Source organism: Aedes aegypti, chromosome 1, assembly GCF_002204515.2.
Source record: "Aedes aegypti strain LVP_AGWG chromosome 1, AaegL5.0 Primary Assembly, whole genome shotgun sequence".
NCBI classification, from domain to species: Eukaryota; Metazoa; Arthropoda; class Insecta; order Diptera; family Culicidae; genus Aedes; species Aedes aegypti.
Genome location: NC_035107.1, coordinates 5,612,325 through 5,637,765, shown reverse-complemented (window position 1 = coordinate 5,637,765; position 25,441 = coordinate 5,612,325). Strand labels below are relative to the sequence as shown.

The window sequence follows — 25,441 nt, the reverse complement described above, 5'->3', positions numbered from 1 at the left end:
ACTCTCTTTCTCTTCTTCCGCTAGGCGACAGGTAACAAGATTCCCGATTTTCACTCACTTCAAGCACTTCCATGGATTATCGGCTCGCTTTGATTTTCCTGGAGCTTCCGCCACAATTTCCCGCAAATGAAGATAACACTCGTCAATTTTTTCCCGATCCAAGTACACAAGCGCACAGCGCCCCTGCTGTCATAGCAGCAGACTTTCCCCTCTCACTAAACACTTTTCCCCGCACCCAAGAATCAGTGACCACTTTCTGGAATTCCAGACACTTTTAGCGGCGGTTCTCTTCTACGGTTTCCTCTGCGCAATCGATTTGCGCGATGGGCCGGGCACCGGAAAACTTCACACCCGCGGCGTCCACACTTCCGGCCGACGAATTCCGATTATTTTACCACCGATTCAATCCACTGGGCGGTGCGAATTTTGGAACCCCGAAAAATACGCCACTCTTCGCACGGCTTGCCTTCACTCTGCCATGTTTGAATGCGAATGACGGGAATTTGAGTTCGTCGGTCGGAGGGGTGTGCGGTGAAAGGAGGAAAAATGAGATTGTGTGCGAGCGCCGAGGTGAGTTGCGCACGGATTGCAACACGCACACAATCTTAGGGGGGCACTCAGGAGAAGGCTGCATGCACAAAATGCAAACCGAGAGTCATAAATGGAAAGAGCTTATAGAACTGTTAAATCACGGAGCAAAATCAGATATGTTTGAAACAACAATTTTTTTGTTGATTTTCAAACTAGACATTTTTATTTGTTCCCATTTATGAGTTTGTTGCTGCAAAGCCACACATTTGTTTAAATTAACCCTATAAAATTTGTTGTTATAAGGGGCAGGATCCGTCATTGATTTCAAAATTATCAAATACAGTTTTTTCGTTCAAAATTAAGAAAATTTACACTGTATTCTATTCTCCTATAACAGAAACAAAGTGAATGCATTTCCATCGATTAATTTTTAGTTTTGAACACAAAAACTGCTTTTGAAGTTTTGATAATGGCGATGATTACGATGACGGAAATGAGTCAGCACGCTGAATATTTGCCATGTGAGTCGGCAGTGGCATGTCAACGCTCTGACCAAGAGACTGCAACAGATTGATTAAATACTTCACCACCCTTGGAGATGGCTCAGTAATGTACAATTTTGTTTGACGACACGACTTCAAACTATTCCAATTTTGCTTGTGCTGAGTTGCCGCCCAAGAATTTATCTGAAGCTTTACCCAGCACTTCGAAATTGGAATATGAGGGCTAATGAAGTCATGTGATGCTCCATCGCGAGCTAGCTCATGAGCCAATTCATTTCCAGCGATGGAAGAATAGCCAGGTACCACACCAAGGTTTACAGAGTTGACTGAATTCAGTTCCTCGATTTGAGTTCGACATGTGATAACAAGCTTCGACCTTGAGTTGGCCGAAAAAAGAGCTTTTATAGCAGCCTGACTAACTGAACAGAAGTATATGACTTTACCCATTACGCGCTGTTGAAGTGTTGATTGCAGTTCACACATAACAGCACAGCAGATAAACTTCACAGTAATATCACGCCAGGATCTGGGAATATACCCGGTAGCAAAACTGCTTACAAGTAGCATTTTCAAGACATGTTTGAAAAACTCAAATCCCAGAACAGGATAAATCCCATCCGCTCCTGGAGATTTGGAAGGAGCAAAACTATTGAGTGCCTACTGCGAGTTGAAGTCAGAGACTCATAACTACATGAAAGGACATTTGCTTAATCCGTAGATGCTATGTCATCATGCTTTGGCAAGCATTGACAGAGCCCAGGACAAGACCGGATTGACTCTGCCGAGAGAGGTCCTCCTTTACGGTTAGAGCACCTTTGGGCCCGAGGAATCGCTCCTTGGTGATTATGGCCTCGCAAGACCAGAGCGGTGGTAATCTTTTACGGTTAGGCGTAGTGGCCAACTAAGGACCACTATGCCGAATCGTGTGCTTCCCCAACTTTCGTTGGAATACAAAATGGCGAAGTACCTTAAGGTACCACAAAAGGTCCTGTGAGGGCAACGGGGATGGGTTTTAGAAAAATGCTTTACTAGTCGTATTCTAGTCATTAGCGTAAGTACTGTTAGAGAGAAAGTTATACAGGCATTGAGGAGTGCAGTCCTACCTGATTGAACACTTAATATCTCCCGTTTCACTTCACCACTCACTTGATTTACTACGTAAGGACACTTTCAATTTTTAATTTTATGATCCGAAGCACACGAACGCCAGAACTTAAGTGAGAGATGGCGAATTAACTTTGCGCCTCAATCCTTACAATCTCTCCTATTATGAGACGTGCATTGTTACCACCCCTTTTGTATGATGTTCTACGCCCGCCGAATATGTATGCTGTTGTACCCACTCAGTTATGCAATATGTCTCCCACTTGTACCCACTCTACTTCGTAATGTTCTAACAATTTTGAATTTGACCCTACTAATCAACATACAATTTTTATCGTTTACATTTAACTACCCTACTAACCCAACACCTACTAACCAAAGAAACGTAACAGTATCAAAACATATAAATCACACATTAAAATTCTAAAAATCCTGTAACACTCGGTTACAGTGTATTGAATAAACATTCTAAAACTTCTTCATCAGAAGAAGTAAAGTCACCATTTGGTATGCGAATTTCGTTCACTTGAAAATCCTTAGATTTTGCAAGGATTTTGTTCAGCCGACTAACTTCACTCAAACTGGAAACATTTGTACAAAAGTTTCACCAGCCGGATCGTTCAGCAGAACGAAGAGCCTTCTTGTAAGCTTTGCGAGCCAACTTGAACGACTCTGATCCAGCTGAACGGCGTCTGTTCCAACTCCTTCTACATTGTTTCCTGAGTCTAGTCAGTTCAGAATGTAGTCTTCATAGACCGCAGAGGACATGCTTCTTCAAAAGCTTCCATAATGTAGGATGTTGTAGTATCAACGGCGTCATCCAAATCACTTGGACTTCAATGGACGGAGAATATCCATGAAATTTGGTCGAAATTGGGTGCTTTAAGTCTGCTGTTACATTATAACTAGGCTAAGAAAGGTTCCTACAGTAGGCCAACATAATGTTGCCTAAATCCAAAAAAAAAAATCTAAATTCCGATTAAATTAAAAACAAGATCTGAGGCTTCTGTTTGATTTGAGTTGTGAACCATTTTATATATAAAACATGAAAATGAAATAATCTCAATATCGCTAAAAAATCGAGCACTGAAAAAATATATGACAACACGCAGGCAAATAAAAAATAACAAAATATTGAAACATATTTAAAGGCTTGGAAAAACATTTATGGATCATTTCTTAAAAAAAACACATAATGTTCATGAATCAAGAAATTCACAGAACATTAGACGACGGACAACACGAAACACTCAGTAGCCCAGTGATGAATTTTTCGCTTGACGAAAAGTTTCCACCGACTTGAGCGGGAATCGAACCCACACTTCGTGGCACTCACAATACGCCTAAACGACTGACGCCGCCAATCGCATGGCCACGAAGCCCACTAATCGAGTCAGACGCAATATCTGGAAACATTCTCAGTATGATTCTAAGAACTTTTACCTGAAAGGGTAACAGTCATTTTGGACCCAAACAGACGTAACACTAGCAAATTGCGACCAAAACAAGGGGTGGATCACTTGTTCAGTGCACATCTAATGTAAATTCATTTGTATCAAATGCATTTTTTCAACATTGAGATCAACTGAGCCCTGGTGTCGAGTCGTATAGTGATAAAGCAACGAGACCTTGTTTTTTGTGCATGTTTCAAATGCTTTGTTTCCGATAAATCATTTCCAATAATTTTGTACTAATCAACCTTATTCCTTTCAGCATATCAAGATGATCATTTACCGAATCGATTGAGCATATCAGTGTTCCAAGCACTTCATATATAATTTCATGGATGGTATATTTGTTACAGGAACAATGAACTTAACGGAGAGAAGAGGAGAATGATGGCTTGGTAGAAATAAATAGTCTAGAAAACTTCTTCTCGGGGAGTTTGGGCCTTTGATATGCATTCGGCAGTCTAAATGAGCCACACTTTGCTAACGGTATTATTTGGTTTGATACATAAAATTCTGTATCGAGCTCTACAATCAAAATCCGAAGAAAGGGTCATGCATAAATAATGTCACGCTCCAAGGGAGTTGGCTCATTCTGACCATTTCTACAAAATAATTGAAGATCCTAGTGATCCTTTATAGAGAGATAAGCGGAAGTAAAATGGAATGATTTGGCAACAGACCAGCAGTGCTGATTTTGCTCGGCGTCGAGAATAATATTGTAACACGGACATGACTTCCTCATTGCTATAAAGTGTATTTTGTTTCGATATAGATCTTTGAGCTACGTATCAAAACTAATAAACAGCCGAAAAAATCAAAAACTAAAAATCGCATTGACAAAAATTCAAAAAAGTAAAACATTTCATTTTTTTGCTTCATGCAAAATTACTTTTACCGAAATAATTTCAAGCGGATTACATTACTTCTCAAGAAAAGTTCAAAACAAACATAACGCATGTTCGTTTGGCTCACACTTTGACAGCTCTCGCTGCTCGATTGGCTCACACTTTGACAGAAATGTCAGCTTCCGCGAATCTCTCTTATAAAGGATTTCTAGAAGATCCCATCCAAGAAGTGTGATAAGGGGGCTTACCGTAACATAATTTTGTGGACATATTGATAAATTAGATACCTTCCTTCATATTAACAGTTTACATTATTATAATATCCTCATCGGATCTGTTCTCTTCCTGAACAGATAAGGGGTTTTGATAGTAATATGCCACTTTGCAAATATCATCTCCGAATAACAAAACCATTGTCGTCGCGGAAAAGTAATAGAAACTGTGTGTCGTTCTTTCTGTAACTCTATGCTAGGTACCCAATTTCGGAAGTGGTGCATTCAATTTTCATCTAGATACGCTCCAGATATGGCAGGAATTAGTTGGAGCTTTTTTGAAGCTTCGTTGAAACGCCCGCACAGCTGCCGGTCTGCTGTAAGGTTTTTGGGAGTCCCTTTACTACGATCAGCAACGAAAAATAGCACCACAGACAAACAGACGTAACACTTAGAACAAATTGTGATTAAAATCATAGTCACGAGGACATGTACGCCCAATGCTAAAATCGGCGTGTTTGGCCGATGGGCCAACAGATGGCGGTAGTGAGCAAACGTCAAACGCGAACAAAAACGATGCTAGTGCTGCGAGTGGTGGATTGACCACCTACCATATTTTTTAATCGACCGTTAAAAAGGTGGTCGATAGACAGCGATGAGAGTGTGACGTCTGTTTATCTGTGATAGCACCTTCGCACTGGTTCCGAATAAGAAGATAGCACCACCCTCAATCAGTCGGGACGAAGGATTACAACACGAGGTATCATTGGCAGTGATTTGTTTAGGGAGTGCAGCAGCTTTTTTCTTGGGCGTTTTGAAGAATAAGTTTATTTATGTCAAAATGTCAAGACAAGGATAGCAAATAAACATTGGAGCTAGCCATGAACTGCAAATTTTCTGAGTGTGGATTTAAATGCATTTGAATATATGAAATTTATCAGATGCATCAGAAGTGATCCACCCCTTGGACCAAAATCATAGTCGCGCCCAATGCTAAAATCAACGTGTTTGGTCGACAGTAGATAGATGAGAGTGTGACGTCTGTTTGTCTGTGCACCTGCGTTTCAACAACTTGTGATGTAGATCTCTGTAGAACCTTTTTTTCCTATGTTTAAGAAATAATCAGTTATTGCTCATTTTAAATCCATATCCAGCGGCGGCGGTAACACCCAGACAAAATACGCGCAATTCAAACGCAACGTCTAAACTCAAATAGGCTTGAATTTTTTTCGTTCTTTGAGGACGCGAATGTTCCAAATTTGCTAGTTCTGCAACATTTAATTATTTTATTATCAATGCAACGGTATATCGACATTGAAAAATCGGCTTCCGTGGATTTTTTTTTTGCACATTTAATCGATAAGGTGAAATATTCCTACTAGAAATTCAGACAGAATTGTTGAAAGATAAAGAGGTCTACGTGTCAAATCGTACATTACAGACAATTTTCGTTGTTTCGCCTAGAGCTGTAGCCAACTTTGTGAAAGTCTTTCTCTCTCTAATCAGACTAGGTTTTCAATTTATTGTAATAGAAATTCAGGGAATCGAAGTTGATTAATTGAACTTGATATTAAATAGTGATTTTTGCTTTTGTTTCAAGTGCGCTATAGCTGCTATAACCGACAGCTTTGCACGAGGATTCGTAGTAGAAACTCCGGACGAGATACCGAGCAAAGAAAACACTTCTTACTTGTTCGTTTGCTCACAACTTAGTGACAGTTTATTTGCTCTCATTTCCTGACTGGATTTCAATGACAACTAACGCTAATAGACAGGTCATGGAATAGTATTGTGCGATATAATACAGATCAGTGCATTTAAGGTCAAATCCCAACAGCTTTCCCCCCCTTAACAGAATTGTGTCCTAACACATACATAGAATTCAACACAAAAAGTTAGTAGTGTTAGTCACAAAGGTCATTACAGATTCAATCGTTTTGGTGGTTTTCTGATCCTTGAGGATCGACGAGGTGTCTCGTTCCTATATTGCACTGACCTGTCTACCACCTGTGGTAGTACTCGCGTTTCGCTCAGAACCTTTTCGACAGTCGGTCTCGATGATGTAGTGGGTTGATTGGCTGGCTCTTCCGCAACTGGTTGGGGTTCCATGCTCAGAGTTGGATGGGCTGTTGATAGTAGACGTGGTAGAGTGTCATTGCTGCATTCAAAGGAACTTGGTTGGTTTGTGCAAGAAGTCGTTGGATCGCGTCGTGATCTGTCAAAGAACTCCGTCCAAGAATCGGATTCAGGTTTCTCCTTCATTGGACCCGCTCTCATTTGATCCACATGGCGTTTCCAGATTCTGCCGTCGTCCAATTCGATCATGTAGTGGAGCTTGCCCAATCTTTCAGTAACCGCACCGAACTTCCACTTAGAGGATCCTAAGAAGTCACGCACAGCTACCCTTTCGTTGATCGCAAAACGTCTCACGCTCTCTTCGCCTCCACGGAATGATTCTTCTGGTACACAGGCAGGGACCAGTAAATCGAGTCTGGATTTCATCTGTCTCCCAAACACAAGCATAGAAGGGGACTGTCCCGTCGCTGGGTGAACTGTTCTGCGATATGCCATTAAAATTTTGTACAGCTCGAACTGGACGTCTTTCCTTTCACATTTCAGTGCCTTCAGTTTATCCTTAAAGGTTTGAACAAACCGTTCAGCCTGACCGTTCGTGGCTGGGTGGTATGGAGCACCCATTTTGTGCGTGATGTTGTTCCGTTTCAAAAAAGCCTGGAATTGGTCCGAGGTGAACTGGACTCCTCGATCGCTGACGATGATCGATGGAACTCCGTAAGTCACGAAGTATTCTCGCAGTCGGTTGATGGTGGTATCCGTTGTCATATCGGGAATGATCTTAACCTCCGGCCACTTGGTATACGAATCCACAATCACGAAGTAGTACAGTCCAAGAAATGGCCCAGCAAAGTCAATGTGGATACGCTGGAATGGTTCCGACGCTTTTTCCCAACAGTGCGGAACGACCTTCGCCGGATTCTTTCGGACTCTGGCACACTCGCTGCAATCTCTCGACAGCTCCTCAATATCGTGGTCGATAGTCGCCCACCAACAATACGATCGCGCCAATGATTTCATTCTGGATACACCGAAGTGACCCGTGTGCAGCTCTTCCAGCACTCGTCGTCGCAGTTTGGAAGGGATGTAGACCCGTATGCCTCTCATCAGACAGCCCTTCTGGATCGAAAATTCGCTTTGGTTGATGCCGAATCTGTCGCGTCCCTCAACGTTCCTTCCCACTTTTAGGCCTTGAACCAAATTTTTCACATTCACGTCCTCCTTAGTGCACTCCGCTAGTTCCTCTGCGGTTACAGGCAACGTTTCAATTTGGTTAACCTCCACAAGATCCACTTCTTCGATCCGGTGCTGGTTATTCACATCTTCAATCGGCAGTCGAGACATTGCGTCCGCATTCGCATTCTCCTTTGAACCCCGGAACCTTATCTCGTTATCGAACGACTCCAGGAAGACGGCATAGTGCTGCATTCGCAAGGCACTCAGGGTCGGAAGTCCTTTATGCGGCGCCAAGATTTGAGCAACGGCTTTGTTGTCGGTAACGAGGGTGAATCTACGGCCAAAGAGGTATTGGTAAAACTTTTTGACCCCAAATATGATCGCATAGGCCTCTTTGTCGACTTGGATGTAGTTTTGTTGCGATCGGTTTAAAGTTTGAGAGGCATAGTGGATCGGCCTCTCGGTTCCATCCGGGTACAGATGACTCAATACTGCACCAACACCATAAGGAGAGGCATCAGTAGCCAGTACAAGCGGAAGTTTCGGATCGTAGTGTACTAAAACTCTATCGGACTGCATTTCCCTTTTGATCCATTGGAACGCCTTGTCACAGTCCTCGTCCCATTTGAACGATACATTCTCTTTCAGGAGGTTGTTGATGGGGTAAATACGGGTACTCAAGTTCTTCAAGAAACGGCCGTAATAGTTTATTAACCCCACGAACGCTCTGACTTGCTCACGGTTGCACGGTTTCGGCATCTCCTGGATAGCGTCTACTTTGGTTTGCATCTTCCGTATTCCCTCTTTATCGACCACAAACCCGCAATACTCTATGCGATCTGCAAAGAAATCACATTTCGCCACGTTCAGCCGGAGGCCGTGCTCGTCCAGCCGTTGTAGGACCATGTTCAGCCGCTCCAGATGAGTATTATTATCTGAGCCAGTCACCTTGATGTCATCTAGGAAGACCGAGACTCCGGGAATATCACCCAACAGCTGCGAAATCTCCCGCTGGAAAATCGCCGGCGCGGACGACACACCGTACATCAGGCGCGTTGGCTGATAGAGGCCCAGATGTGTATTCAGGGTTAGTAGTTCACGATCTTCTTCTCGTACTTCCATTTGCAGATAGGCCTGTGCCAAATCCAGCTTCGTGAATTTCTTGCCACCGGCCATATTTGAGAACAGCTCGTCAATGGTCGGCAAGGGATGTTCGTCGACCAGGATGCATTTGTTGACTGTCACCCAAGGGGGTGGTCACTCTACGCACTTCACTCGGCACAGCTGCGCATTCAGAGCGCCAACGTGTGCCAAGTGCGCCAAACGTGCTATAATACTACATGCCATAAAATTCAATGAACTGAAATTATGGAAAAAACGTTCTCAGGAAGCATTGACATTTTATTTATATTTTAATAATTTTCTTCTTCTTTGTCACTTACTCATTCGTCAGGAAGTGCTTCTAATGAGGCGGTGGTATTCGATGATGCGTTTTTCATTATTGCAGGGGAATGGCAAGTAATGTATATGTATACTGCTTCGCGACTAAAAATGGGTAAACCAACGTGCGAAGTTCGATTTTTGACCAACTTCGCCGCGTCGCGAGTCGCTTCGCTATAGAGCGCATCTATGCCCTCCGCCGTGTGCATTATGCGCACTATTGAGAATCGAGCTGCGACGCGGCGAAGTTGGTCAAAAATCGAACTTCGCACGTTGGTTAACCCATTTTTAGTCGCGAAGCAGTATATAACATATCAATGGGAAGATTTAGAAAATGACCCACACTAATTCCAAGAAAACACGGGAATTGCGATACGGTTGACACGCCGTATTATGTACGGGAGCGCGGTGGAAGCGAAAAGGGTATTGATCTTGAAGAGAGACAAGAAAGGATATCACCATACAGGAATCTTAACTGGAGAATATCCAATGAAGAGGGGGTACAGACATTCTACGTATATTCCGCTATTCGTGTTTCGGGGTCTTTAATCTAACTTGAGGAGCAGTAGGAATCAACGTTTTTGTTTAGAACGTACATTGAAACTTTTTGCCCAAACGATTTTTTGTTTTATTTAAGCGTGTGCTAGAATAGAAGCGTAAGTCGCATGATCGATTTCTCTTAATCGATCCTCTTTTCTGTGAATAAAGGTGACAAGATGCATGTTTGTTAGTAATTTCCAACTAAAAACGCAAGATTATATCGCTCTGAAGAAAACAAGACTTGCATCTTGTCACCTTTATCCACTGAAGAGAGGATCGATGAGGATAAATAGATCATGCGACTTGCGTCCTTTTTCTAGCACACGCTAGCATTTTTTTTTCCTGATTTCCCTACACTTCCCAGACTTCCCTAAATTTTTGACTCATTTCCCCGCCTTTATCATTTGCCACGAGTTGATGTACACTGACGCTTTTTTGTATTAATCCTTTTCATATTACTTTCTATTCAACATCTATTTCGTGCAAGACATCACCAAAGCCAATTACATCGCCTTCAGTTCGGCTCGATGGGCTCTACGCTCTTAAGCTTCGTTCTGAAATAAAAAGAAGATTAATAAATGTAAAATCAATATATTAAAAATTGTAAGAAGGCCCTTCTGAAGCCGAATCCAATGTGACTTTTTTCGATTTGATAGATGGTAAACAACTCAGAAAACTCAATGGTTGCTGAGACGGGAATTTCAGTTCACTGTGATTTTTATAGCAACCCATTTTGGAAAGCTGTGCCAATCAGTGCGCCGAAATGTGCCATAGCTGCGCAAGGCACAATGCGTAGAGTGACCACCCCCTTGCTGTCACCTTATAGTCTCCGCACAAACGCACTCGGTCCGCTGACTTCATAACGGGAACCACTGGAGTTGCCCAAGCACTACGTTCCACCTTCTTCAGAATTCCGCTTTCTACCATACTCTTGATTTCACGCTCCACAGCGTCCCGAATCGCGAAGGGAATAGTACGCGCTTTTATAAAAACGGGTTTGCTGTTCGGTTTAACATGAAGCGTAGCCTGGAAACCCTTAATCGTACCCACCGACGAATCGAACACCCGAGGAAAACGTTCAATCAAATCCTTCACAGCACCAGACAACGGTTTCTCAGGAGTACGAACCGCGACAGCTCCCACGCAAGACACCGGATTCCTTATGATTTCATTCCAGTCAACGTTTAGCTCCCTCATCCACTCACGGCCCAGCAAAGGATGACGATCAGAATTTACAACAAACAAGCGCAACGAGTTCGAATTACCATTATGTTGTACCTCCGCTTTCACATAACCACAAACCTCGATCTTATTTCCGCAGTAGCTGATCAGCTCCACGTCGGTCTTGAGCAACGGCAGCCCGTCCAGGTAGACCCCCTTGTCGGCAAGGCTCATGAGCGAAACGGGAGACCCACAATCTACCTCGAATTGAATGACCCGCTTGTTTACATTCAGCGGTAGCACAATTTTGGACAATGATTTTGACTTTTCAACTTTACAAATCTCAAGAGTAAGAACTTCATCTACCTCTGACTCACTCTGTTCTTCCCTTTCCTCCTCACTACTGCTACTCTTATCAACCAGATTCGTATGCATTTTAGTTTTCGTTTTCTTTTGAATATCTTTACCCTTCTTTGATTGTCCCCCCTGCGATTGGAATTTGAGGCACACTCGTTTGAGATGTCCTTCGATATTGCAAAAAGCACAGACGGTCTCTTTGTGACGACATACACTCGCCAAGTGGGCCTCACTTCCACATCGATAACATTTCTTTTTAGTAGTGTTAGTTACCTTGAAAGATCGCCGCTCGGTGTAGTTCACGTCGTGTGATCGCTTTTCGAGAACCTCCGCTCCTTCACCCGACGCTTCCATCGAGAGTGCAATGTCCAGGGCCTTCTCAAATATCAGGTTCTTCTCCTCAATTAGTCGCGTAGCTCGTTCTTCAGGTAATTGCCGAATTTGCAGAACTTCGCTTCCCGTTGTAGCTCCGTCACGAATTCCTTTACGGTTTCTCCCTCCTTCTGTGTGCGGTTGCGAAACTTCCACACTTCCACCATTTCAAGCGGCTCCGGGTCGAAAAATGCGCCCAAAGCAGTAACGATCTCGGCGTACGTTTTCGTCTCCGGCTCGATCGGGCTCATATGGTCACATAGTAAATCGTACGTCGTTGGCCCCATATAGTGTAGGAGGTAGTCTTTATGGCGATCTGGTGGCACAACAAACATCCGAAACCCGCCCTCCAAACGTTTCACCCATCTCGCCCACTTTCCGTTCTCCTTCTCGAATGGTTCCATGGCGAAATTAGGCGCAACGGGTGGCGGAAAAGCAGCAGCAGCGGCGGCAGGATCACCACCAGCAGCAGGGGCGGCGGCGGTGGCAGCGGCGGCGGCCGCGGCCTCGGCGGCCCTAGCAGCATCGTCTCTTTCATCGTCCGACATTGTCTACGTTGGATGTCAGCAGTAGCAAGTAGCACAAACACGGTCGTCGATCGATCGTTGCAGCAGCAGCAACAACTTCCCGTCGCACTTCAGCTGGTACACACACTGTTTTTCGTTTGTACGCAGCTATACGTGTATTTGTTTCAGCAAATCACACCGTCGTCTCGACCGCGACCGTCGTCGTCCGGGAGTGCCCCCTTTCGTAACGCTAGTGAGGTTAGAAATGGCACGTTCTCCTTCGTAGATGAAATTCTCCTTCGGAATCGGCCTTCCTGGTGAATCTTCCGGTAACGCAGACTTTCACCGTCCCGGGTCGGTTCCACCGTCCTTCGCGTAGGATTTCTCCGTTATCGTCGCCAAACTGCTATAACCGACAGCTTTGCACGAGGATTCGTAGTAGAAACTCCGGACGAGATACCGAGCAAAGAAAACACTTCTTACTTGTTCGTTTGCTCACAACTTAGTGACAGTTTATTTGCTCTCATTTCCTGACTGGATTTCAATGACAACTAACGCTAATAGACAGGTCATGGAATAGTATTGTGCGATATAATACAGATCAGTGCATTTAAGGTCAAATCCCAACAATAGCTCTCCTAACTAGAACCTAATTAAAACGATGCCCATCAAAATACCTTTTCTACAAAATGTCATGGCCTAACATGATGCGGGGAAAATTTAGACAAGAATTACCTTGATTTATTTTGATCATAGTAGGCAATTTAGCCTCAATCCGAAAATAGCATCTGATTTGTTCGATTTCTTTAAAAGTTTTCTCTATATGCATGAACTAACCCCATATTTGTCGAAAGATCCACATATATAGCAGTCAGTGATGATAGTGATTTAACGTTTTTGCGTCACAGTTTGGTGTGAAAATTTGAGGGAGAAATAACAATTTAAAGTCCCTCAAATAGTAACTAACAGTGGTTGAAATCATCATTTTACATGTACTCACCTGATTAGATAAAAATCTTTGGTAGCATTAATTATTGGTTATTAAAACAAAATAAACAACATTTATTAACAACTACAAATCGTTTATTTCGGCGTAAATCATCTGAACAGAGTACAAAAAACACAGAAAATATACTTACGAGAAACATGCCTTTAACATGAAATATACAGACATCTGGTTAACTTCTATTACTACTACTAAAAGCTTTAACTGAAGGAATGCATGGTAGCGCTTACAGCTCCTTAAGATTTTGCTAAGACATTCTTACAAAATCATTAAATCTATTATCTAAACTATACTAATAAAAATCAGTGGCACAGCAAATCCTCGGATCATTCAATGAACTATTCAAGCGAAATTAGAAAATCAGTAGGCAAATTCCGGCGCGTATTTTCTTCGAAGAAAAGAAAATTTTCTTGCTGGTGAGTAATGGAAGAAAATTTCTTCTCTTCGAAGAAATTGTTCGCCGGAATTCACCTACAGGTTAACAAAAGTAAAACGAAATCCAACCAAAAACACTTCTAAGCACTCACTCTGGTTCCCGTGAAACGGGATGGCGATGGTGTTTCAGCCAGGATCGATGGCACCACCTTCTCTTCCTCTTCCATCTGCTGCTGCTGCTGCTGTTGCTTGCATAGCTGTTCCTGTTGTTGAAGCTCCTGTTGCTTCAAGCGGTTGGCCTGCAATTAGATGACACGATAGAGGAAAAAAAAATATATCAATTGCAATCAATGCAAGGGATATAAACGGAAATGTTTAGAAAGCGCAAGGCAGTTAGTGCTGTTAGAGAGGGCGCGGAAAAACGCTTCTCACTTTCGTTTTGGACTGGAACGGCACGTGCGGAGGATCACTGAAGGCCCTGAACCGTCCGTGCGGTTGCTCTGAGCGACGTTTCGGCGAAACATAGTTCGAAATACGGGTACGCGAATGGCGCACTATCGAAACCCAATCTATCATCTCGGCGGTTAGGGCGATATAGCATCGAGGTGGCGTTGAATAATTTTCAACGGTAAGACAAAGAAAAATTACACTTGCGACAAAAAAAAACGGAGTGATTTCGGTTTGCTTTCATTCACTAATCACACATCCCAAACAACAACGAGATACTTTTCGCTCGAGAGAGACACACAGTATGCCATGAAGATATATATCACAGATGACGTTAGTATATAGATGGTGGCACTTATGCGCGAAGAGCTATTTTTTGTCAGCGTGAGGCGCTCCGGGATGAATATTTTCTACTCTTATTAGTATACACTCTCGCTTTCAGCAAAAACTCCCGTATATTTACACTACTGAACCACTTGTAGGATGCAACTCGTTGCACTGATTGGTAATAAACTATCACAGAGGGCAAAAAAAACAGTACCGAATCGATAGGCGGTTTGGTTACCGGAAAATGCGCGTTTTCTGAGCCATCCTGCGATCGCTCTGATAGCTGATACCCGCGAATTGCAACTGGGGCCGATTCCGTCCGTTCATCACACATATGGGACGTGTGTTGTTACGCCCAGGAAAGCGTTCGTGTCAGGCGCCTCTCATATTCCCACATACCAGCGACTAGAGTATGAGTAAAAAAGTTTAAAACAGAGAGTGCGAGGAAAATGGTCTACACACTAGATGTGTGCGGGAAAAAAGCAGCGGGTGGCATGGCAGCAGCAAGGCATTGGGAAAATCTGATCCAAGAAGGCGATCGGGTGTGGTGAAGGAAGCGCCCGGTGAGCTACTATAGAGACAGCTCAAGAAAGCAGGAGGACAACGACGAGATTGGTTCACAGAACTAACCAGATAGAGTGGGATAGACAAAGCGGCAAGAAGAGCAACAATAATGTAAGCCAAAGTTTATGAGATTAATAAAATAAAAATAAATCGTGAAACAGGGAGCAGACGGCCGAGGAAAAAATGGAAAGAAAAAACATCAACCATCGGGTAACACGCGAGGATGTGCCTACTCTGGACTTGGTTTCGCTTACGCTGGCGGTTTTCTAGTAATACAATTGATTACTTGCAAATTGAAGCAACATCAACAGTCTTCAGATTCATCAAAATTAACGGCGTCAAAGTTAAGATCCAGATGCCAATGTTTGACGTTCAAATTGGTTTTTCTTTACGTCAGTCCTGACCTCATGGTTTATATTCCTCACCATTATTCGAAAATTCTCAATGAGAATTGTTGAGTAATTAAAATTTTGATATCAACGACCTTTCAGAAACGTCGAAATAAATGGGTACCACTTCTCTACTACATTGTCCTTTGATTACAAGCGGTACCTAAGTTAGATAGATCTCAGTATACTTCTTAAGGCATTCTAGAATTCAAGTGCCATGAAATTTTCGGCAACTGCAAGGGACATGAATGTCTTTATTTCATCTTTGGTCCTAGTTTTGCTCGAAAATGTATACCCCTCGTATAATACCACTTGTAACGATGAGAGCAAACTTTTATGGTGGTAAGCTCCATCGAAGTTAATACGCCGATCGCGTATTAACTTCGATGGAGCTTACCACCATTAGTGTATTGTTCATTCCCAAATTATTTACTGAACTATAAGAACATGAAAGACCACTTTCAGCAAGTGCTCCCGTTCCCATCTCATCTCAAATTACAGTATCCAATTTCAACCCATTTAAATCTCTTCCTCGAGCACTGCGAGCAACAGGTGACTAACATAAATTTGATGGATGTAGTCGTTAGCCTAAATATAGCGTAATTACTGATCCACGAAAGAATTTCCGCCGTAATTCCCCTCGTTTCGAGTACTACGTGTACACAAAAATCCATCTCTTCTCAGCTCGATTGTTTTGCTGTTTACATTCACAACACATCGTTCCGCAAAATGTACTTGCGGACTCGAAAACCGGTGGCAGCTCCCGCTCGAAACAACCACCGCAAGAACGCGAACCTTCGTATATGGTTGTTGCCAGATACCCCCCGTCGTCATCAATGGTGATCGCGCGCACCACACGTTGAATGAATTTTATTTTCAGATGTTAACATTGAGCACACGCGCATATTATTCGTAGCTTCAAATCACTATCTTCCATAGCAAATTCGGGTTTCTTTCTGTAACATTTTCGCGAGAGAACGAACCAACGGCTAAGGCTTCTGAATGGTTTTTACAGGGCGGTGCACTCTACAGTATACAATCCACGTGGGTGTTGAGAGATGTAAAAACGTTCAAATTAGCAAATTGCAAACACAGACGATCGCGTCGGGAACGAATGGCGAAAACACGGAAGAGGGTCTCCGACTGCGCCACCCTGCACTAACAATAATGGCCGATCGTTGCTAACTGATGGACGATGGTCGAAAGTGAAAAGAAAGCATACATGCTACGATACGAACTACGAAGAATTTCGTTCTAAAAAAATATACACTGCACTAGATAAAATTTGATACCATCAGCCTGATGCGATCAATGACGTCTACATAAAGCTAAACTGCGCTTTATTCAAGATTCTCATTTGCGCATTCTCATCCCAGTGCAGAAAACACAGTGATCGAAAGCGAGAGTCTAATAGCAATTTAATAGTACTTCTCATCGTCGTTGTATGCTGTTCGGGGATCTAAAATTAAACAAAATGCACACCCTGCTATTGGCATTGTTAGCTTGAAGATTCATGCAATGCTTTCTGGCAGAAATTGAATCAATGAACCTTCAATCAAACAAATGCATGTCGAAAAATGTTGGAACTTGAAAGTTAAACCACAGATAAACAGACGTAACATTGACGAAATTTTCATCAATTATGAGTGATTGATGAAAATTTCGGCATTTCAAACTCGCTCAAATTCAAATCTCACAACCAGAGGCATCGTTTTACTTTGTGTTTGACGTTTCACACAAGCACCTTCTGTAGGGTCCTATCCTCTGGATTACATCGAGCTGCCAATCTATAACAGGGAATGATGTCTGTTAGCGCTGGCAACACAGTAACGAGGAGAGAGCTTGAGCCGGGGAGGGACAGGGAGTAGAGTGTGTGACGATGAACGGTGCGAACGTGACTACCGCCGCAGTGTTGCTTTAATGCAAGTGAAATAAACGATTAAGTCAAACGGAAATTAACAGTGTTTAATTTAATATTGTGAAAGGCTTAAACTGCGAATTCAACAACCTGGCGACGAGAATAAATCGAGGTAAGCGTGATTCGATTCGGTGGATAATTAGAATCGGTCGCGAATGAAACGCATGTGAAAAAAAAAAATGGCCGAGTTTGTGCATTTCAATTTACCGGTGAAGAGCATGGAGAGAAGAATGAAAGTTTGGGCTTTATAAATTCAGAACATGGGAGCGTTGTGGTTCTATATGCTTATTGTGAAATGTGACTTTTTACTTTGAAGCTTAATCGAAATGATACGATGAAAAAAAAGGAATGTTATTTCTTAAATGTGCTCTAAAACAAAGCGGCACACTTTGCAGTGGTGTGAGTGCGGTATATAAGAACATTGGAAGCAGATGTGTCATCGAAATCAGCATTACTGATTCTTTGATCATGAGTTCTCCATACAACGTAAGGTGGTATGCTCGTAGCTTTCTCTCTTACCAATACATGCATATCTTTGTCATTATGATACATAAAAATAACGGTAGTGTAAAAGGTAGTGGAGATAAATGAGGAAAACAAAACAGATGAGGGAGATGTGAACGTATTGAAGAATTCAGATGATGTAGGCATAAAAAAAAATGGTTTGGAATCAGTGCCATCCGAAATATGCATGTTTCAAAGTTGGGAATGGATCGAAGTGATAAATGAATGAACCAGTAGCGTTCGAATTGGTTAATGGTGACTGATATGTGTGGAAGTCGATTATTTCTATGGAAGTAAGAGTATCCTTTGGACCAGTAGCGTCAAAGGGGGTGAAGATAAAGGGTGAATAAAAGTTCGTTTCTGCAAGTTTATCCTTCTGACCAGCAGCGTCGGAGGAGGTGAGGATTTTGTTTTTTAGATGGAAGAAAGGAAAAAACTCTTGTGTGTATCTTTGGTATAAGCGAAGATGTGGATATGGAAGTATATGTTTTTCAAGTTTTGTGAAGATGTATCCTTTAGACCAGTAGCGTCAAAGGAGGTGAGGATGAAGTTAGTGAAGTCCAATATTGCAAAATTATTTGACACCAGTAGCGTGCAAAATAAAGAGAAGTGCAAGAAATATATGAATACAAGAAATCAACCGGCACGGTTTCAGGAAAATCGTCAAAAAAAATACAAACGGAGGGTTACTAAACTACAAGAGTTTCTCTCAGGTAAGTGAATTTTGAAACTATATGAAACACATAATTCAGAATGAGGGGTATTGATAAAAAAAAAAAAAATTTCAAAATTATTATTGAATACATTCAGATAAATTCTGCTAATTTTATGAGGTATAAATTGAATGAGTGGGCTACAATGAGTACTGTGTATAATAACATGCTTACAGTAAAATACATGCTCTTCCTGACAATTGAAATGCACAATCAACAAAAATATGTAGGCACGGGTAAAAAAAAAAAAAAAATATTTTACAGATGGAGGAAGCTAGACCGATACCCCCATTCAGATGTGAATCTATGGAGAAGCAGAAATTGTCTCGTGAATGGGAGTCGTGGAAAGGATCTTTGGAATGCTACTTCGATGCCTATTCCATTACAGACCAACGAATGATGAAGGCAAAGCTTCTTCATCTGGGTGGGGTAGAACTACAGAGAGTGTTCCGAAGTTTACCAAACCACGATAAATTTCCTGTCGTGGCTCTGGACCCAAAATTTTATGATTTGGCTATTGACATCCTGGATGCATACTTTCAACCTGGGAAGCAAGATGTGATTGAAAGAAGAAAGCTTCGTCAATTAAAACAGGATGTGGGTGAAAAGTTTTCACATTTTTTGATTCGGCTTCGTCAACAAGCTGCGAATTGCGGGTTTGAGAAATATCATGCAGACGTCGGTGATGTTTTGATGGAAATCTACCTTATCGATATCATTGTGGAAAATTGTCGTTCTGAAGAACTGAGGCGAAGTATTTTGAAGAAGGACCGTAAGCTCACAGAAATCGAAGAAATCGCTGCGTGTATTGAAGGAACCGAACAACAATTGAAGGACCTGAAAGAATCAACTTCAAATACCAGAGAAGCGTCAGTATATCAAGTCCGTGATCCGAGGCCGTCTTTCCGGGAACGAAACAGGACGCTTGGTCCACGAGGTGCACCTCTGAATTCTCGATCTACTATCAGTCAGCCAAGCTGGAAGAACACGAATGTATCCTGTTTTGCTTGTGGAGAATCAGGACACATTTCGAAGTCACCGAATTGTCCAGCCAGAGGTCGTACTTGTCGTCGCTGCAAGAGATTGGGCCATTACGAAGCGACCTGTCGAAAACGGAAAGCAGAAGCATCATTGGTACCTAAGTCGAAAAAGGTATTCAGTGTTGATGAAAACAGGGGCAGCGAATCAGCAGTAGAGAAGCCTGAATGTGCCACCGGAGAATCAGAGAAAGTTTATTACGCGTTCTATGGGGGAAATGAATCCAATGTACTACCTGGTGTGATTGGAGGAGTTTCTACTGAGCTTTTGGTCGATTCCGGAGCGGATGTTAACCTGATTAAGCTAGAGACATGGGAAACAATGAAAGAGAAGCAAGTTAAGATAATCAAATCAGTCAAAGGATGCAGTAAGATCTTGAAAGGGTATGGTAGTGACAAACCGTTGGATATTGTTGGATCCTTTATCGCAGAAATAATAGTTGGTACTAGAGCTGCAACTGCCGAATTTTTTGTGGTGAAAGGGGGTCAGAAGGACCTTTTGGGAGATTCAACTGCAAAGCGTTTAGGTGTTCTCAAAATTGGTCTGAACATCAACCATTTGGAATCGCCGCTAAAACCTTTCAACAAAATTATGGATGTTCAGGCCCATATTCGAATGAATCCGCATTTCAAACCGGTATTCCAACCACTCCGTAGAGTCCCAATCCCAATGGAAGAAGCGGTTAACAAGAAGCTAGACCAACTCTTGACTCGTGACATCATAGAAGTGAAGACAGGTCCGTCAACGTGGGTTTCGCCCTTGGTGATTGTAGGAAAAGCTTCCGGTGAACCTCGTATTTGCTTGGATCTGCGGAGAGTCAATGAAGCGGTGGTGCGTGAACGTTTTCCCATGCCGGTAGTGGAGGAATATCTCGCTCGAATTGGAAAAGGTAAAGTTTGGAGTAAGCTAGATATTCGGGAGGCTTTCCACCAAGTGGAGCTTGCCGAAGATTCGAGGGACGTTACTACGTTCATCACCAGCCGAGGCCTTTTTCGTTTTAAGCGTCTGCCTTTCGGATTGGTCACAGCTCCTGAAATTTTCCAACGTGTGATGGAAGAAATGTTGTCGGGATGCGAAGGCTGTTACTGGTATTTAGATGACGTTATTATCGAAGGAGAGACGCAGGAAGCTCATGATGCCAACTTGGAGAAGGTACTGTAAATTGATTGTCTTTCGTTTAAAAGAAATATGTATTCAAATAAAGGTATGGTTGCTATTGTTTTAATATTTTAATTTCAAAACAGGTGCTAAATAGACTGAAGGAAAAAGGAGTAGAATTGAACTGGGACAAATGTAAAATCAGCGTCAAAGAGTTGGATTTTCTGGGCCATCACATATCAGAAAAAGGTATCAGTCCGTCTCAAACCAAGATTGATTCGATTCTGTTATTTCGACAACCAGCAACGGAGTCTGAAGTAAGGAGTTTTCTGGGATTGGCCAATTATATGAACAAATACATTCCAGATTTGGCTACTTTGGCAGAGCCCTTGCGAAAGCTTACACAAAAGAACGTAAAATTTGAATGGGGTGAAGCGCAGAACAATTCATTTCAAGCAGTTAAGAAAGCTTTAGCCACTGCTACAAAACTGGGGTTCTTTGATCCAAAAGATCATACAGCTGTGATGGCTGATGCTAGTCCGACTGGATTGGGCGCCGTTCTTATTCAAAAGAACGCATTGGGTGATTCAAGGATAATTTGCAACGCGTCCAAGTCGCTGACGGATACAGAACGACGGTATTGCCAGACGGAAAAAGAGGCTCTTGCCCTTGTATGGAGTGTTGAGCGCTTCCGTATGTATTTATATGGCAGAGAGTTCGATCTTATCACGGATTGCAAAGCATTGGAGTTTCTGTTTACCCCACGATCGAAGGCTTGTGCACGAATCGAGCGATGGGTGCTAAGACTGCAAACTTTCGATTATAGGATGGTCCACATTCCTGGTTCCCAGAATATAGCAGATGCTCTTTCTCGATTGGATTCATCTAAGCCTGTTGCGTTCGATTCCGAAGAGGAATTATTCATTCGTCATATAGCTGGTACGGCAGCCGCATCTTTTGCTTTGAAATGGGAAACAATAGAGGAAGAAAGCAAGAGGGATCCAGAAATCCTTGAACTGATTGAAATGATTCGTAACGAAGATGAGGAAAGCTTGCCTTTATCATATAAGGTGATTTACAATGAACTTTGTATTGTGGGAGAAGTTGTTTTGCGTGTCGATAGGATTATCATTCCGAAATCCCTCAGAGATCGTGTTTTAAATCTGGCGCATGAGGGACATCCTGGCATGCGTATGATGAAGAGTCACTTGAGGACTAACGTTTGGTGGCCACAGATGGATCAACATGTCGAAAAATTTGTCAAACAATGCAAGGGTTGCGCCTTGGTTGCTGCTCCAAACCCTCCAGAACCGTTGATTCGTAAACAACTTCCTGATCAACCGTGGATCGATGTTGCAGCTGATTTCCTTGGTCCTTTGCCAGATGGACAACACTTATTGGTTGTGATAGATTATTACAGCCGCTTCATGGAGGTTAGCGAAATGCATTCAATTACTGCTAGTGATACAATAAGTGAACTAGCGATAATTTTCAGCCGTTATGGTCTGCCAATGACATTGAGAGTTGACAATGGCCCACAACTGAATGAGAATTGTGAGGAGTTTCGCGAATTCTGCGAATCTAGTGGCATCAAGTTGATCAACACTATTCCTTTTTGGCCAGCTATGAACGGCGAGGTTGAACGCCAAAACAGGTCTCTTTTGAAAAGGCTCAGAATCGCACAACAATTGGGAAAGGATTGGAGAGCTGAAATGCGTCAATATCTTTTGACTTACCATGCCACGAATCACACTGTAACAGGAAAGTCACCAACTGAGCTCATGTTTGGCAGAAGGATAAGAACCAAGCTACCACAAGTTCCACCAAATCGTCTAGAAGATGAAGAGGTTAGGGATCGTGACACCATCATAAAAGAGAAAGGCAGGGTTTATGCAGATACAAAGAGGAAAGCTAAGGAAAGCAAAATCTTGGTGGGTGATAGAGTTCTTGCCAAGCGAATGAAAAAAGATAATAAGTTGGATACCGTCTTTTCACCAGAAGAATTTGAAGTTATACGGAAGGCTGGTGCTGATACCATCATCCGATCTCATGTAACCGGAAAGGAGTATAGAAGAAATGTAGCGCACCTTAGAAAACTTGAATCAGCAGGCACTCCAGAGACCGCAGATGTTTCTGCAGGTCCTTGTCCATCTACGTCGGAATTTCCAGAGACAACTGGCAGAACAACGTTAGAAAAAACCATCATCAGACAAAGAAGATCCACTTACGAGAAGGGCAGCGAGATCAAGAAATGAACCAAAGTATTTCAAGGACTTTATCCCACATTAGCAGTCTAAAAGGTGGGGAGGGTTGTAGGTTCCTATCCTCTGGATTACATCGAGCTGCCAATCTATAACAGGGAATGATGTCTGTTAGCGCTGGCAACACAGTAACGAGGAGAGAGCTTGAGCCGGGGAGGGACAGGGAGTAGAGTGTGTGACGATGAACGGTGCGAACGTGACTACCGCCGCAGTGTTGCTTTAATGCAAGTGAAATAAACGATTAAGTCAAACGGAAATTAACAGTGTTTAATTTAATATTGTGAAAGGCTTAAACTGCGAATTCAACACCTTCTACAAACCGCAGGTCTTGCACAAAACAGTTTGAAAAAAATAACATGTTCCTGATGTTACGTCTGTTTGTTTGTGGTTTTACTTCATTTTTACTGAGATTCACAGAAAAAAATTGTTTTTTTTTTGGATTTGCCTTCGATAATCAAGGCTAATGCAGAGTGGATCTAGACAAGAGTGGCGTCAATGTCAAAATTGGAACAGCGGCGAACTGTCATTTCCATACAAATCCGCATTTCAATTGAGCAGGAGACCTGTCAAAACTGGAACATGACGTCACTCTTGTTTACAGGCACTCTAGGCTAATGAATTCTCTTATCTGTTATTGGCGTCACGTGTTCCATATGGAGGAAAAAAGAAGTACTCAGTAGAAGCATCAGCAGAAATTATTCAATCCGATATATCCCTACATAAAAAGCTAACAGAAAAAAACGTGGCATCAAAACGCAAATGGCAGCAAGCGCAACTAATATTCGGTTGAATCGGCCAGCATAGTTTAAAAATCGTGTTTCTTTTATTCAACTGCAAACAACCACCGGGGATTGCCATTGCCAATTTCATTCAGTCCGGACGGGGCACGCCCGGAACTGTACGTCTTCTCCTACCTGATTTTCGAGCAGTTCTTGGTGCAGTTGTTGCAGCTGTTGGCCGATGTTGACATTGTGGATTGACGACTGCGGTTGTTGCTGTTTTTTGTTGCCATTGGCTATCGATGGAACGGGGAAATGATTGGTAGCGGTGGTGGTGGAACCATTCTAGAATACACAATACAACAGAAGGAGAAAAGATTGATGTACGTACAGCACGCGTGACGGGCACTTGAGAAGGAAATTTTAGTGGGTGGGTTAGTGTACAAACTACAGAGGTGGTTAGGTGCGGGAAAAGTTAGTCATGAATGTTACGACAGTCAAATGTCGCAAAGTTATTCGACGGCAGTTACCTCGTTTGCTTTGGCAGCATTGTCCTGTTCCCACTTACTGGCAATGAGCAGGGTTTCGGCTGTTTTCTGCTGGATGGATTTCGAGTCATCCAGTAGAGTGAGTTCATAGAACTCTTGAATATCTGTAAAAAGAAAAAAAAAATGGAAACACATTATTAAATATATTTGACAGTAAAAGTTAGCACAGGTTTCAGAGCAAGAATAACTCCTTATTGTATATTGTTCAACCCAAAAGTGGCTGTTTGGTATTTTCAATTGCTATAAACATTTTACTGTTAAAGCGAAGTATGCACTTCAACAGAAAAGTAATCGCCTATCTCGATGCGTGGGAAATTTCTTGCAAGAAATGCGCAAGAAAAGCATTTTTCTTTGATCGCAGTACGCAGTTGAAAAGAAATGTCAATTCAAATGGAGCTCACTGAACGAAATTTCTTGACCATTTCTTGGGCAGAAATTTTTACTTTTCTTGAGCGGAACAGTATACTTAGCTTAAGAATTTTACATTTTACAATTCGACTGTATGAATTTCGTTTAATTGGGCTCCCATTAGTTGGGCTATAGCCCATCTAAAACGAAGGCAAACGTCATTTTCTGACATGAGCATTTTATCAATGTTGGTAGCTCTGTTTTTCTTTTGTTCTATGTTATTTGACAGATCGAAACCCAACCCGATTAGTGAAAGTGTTTCACTAAGTGGGCTACAGATTTAGTGCAACGAACGAAAGTTGACTGTATTGTAGTTTTCTATGCTGTAATTCTACGGATACTGGTGATACTTATCACAATCTCCAAGTTAAATGGTTCGATCTCATAAGGGTTACTCTAACCATAAATTGTGGCTTTATCAAATTGTACAGATTTTGACTACTGGTTTTTAATCAACTATAAATATGCCGTTTCTACAAAGAGCTCGATTTAAAATGTCATTTTTGTCAACTTCGTATTCCGATCAAAGAAACACAATTGTCTCGACCATTACTGAAAGTGATTCCTCACGCATTATATACGTTTAATTTTGAATCCTCTGCAGAGCTTTCTTCCTGGTATTACAACAGCTAGTCCATATTGTTACAGCATACAACATGGCTGGCCTGGAAATTTGTTTGAATATCTTGGTCTTAAGACAAAGTTTTGATTTTCTATTAACCCGTATAGGCCTGAGTGAAAGCAAAAATACTGAAACCCTCACCGCTCAGAGAATTTTTTACGGATTCAAATGATTTTTTGTCAGTATACTGGCCCACATATCTAGTTTCTAGAAGTGGCCAGAGGAACGCGAAA

The 25,441-nt window shown here is 42.3% G+C and overlaps 1 protein-coding gene and 1 long non-coding RNA gene across 14 annotated transcripts in view; one reads left to right on the top strand and one right to left on the bottom strand.

The window, feature by feature from the left end:
* LOC23687408 (disks large 1 tumor suppressor protein) overlaps positions 1-25,441 on the bottom strand; it is a 181,970-nt gene that overhangs the window by 79,238 nt on the left and 77,291 nt on the right. For 8 of the 13 annotated variants that reach the window (XM_021838808.1, XM_021838806.1, XM_021838810.1 and 5 more), the window contains exons 4-6: positions 24,161-24,282; positions 23,826-23,975; positions 13,805-13,951 (exon numbers count right to left, since the gene is read on the bottom strand). In XM_021838808.1, coding sequence (XP_021694500.1) covers positions 13,805-13,951; positions 23,826-23,975; positions 24,161-24,282 — 419 coding nt within the window. Of the gene's footprint in view, positions 1-58; positions 498-13,804; positions 13,952-14,084; positions 14,559-23,825; positions 23,976-24,160; positions 24,283-25,441 lie in introns of those variants that run through there. The other 5 variants (XM_021838816.1, XM_021838821.1, XM_021838819.1 and 2 more) reach the window with 3 other exon arrangements.
* Positions 14,189-15,972, top strand: LOC110674728. The gene is made up of 2 exons (XR_002499135.1): positions 14,189-14,280; positions 14,542-15,972. It is a non-coding gene; the product is annotated as an uncharacterized LOC110674728 (long non-coding RNA).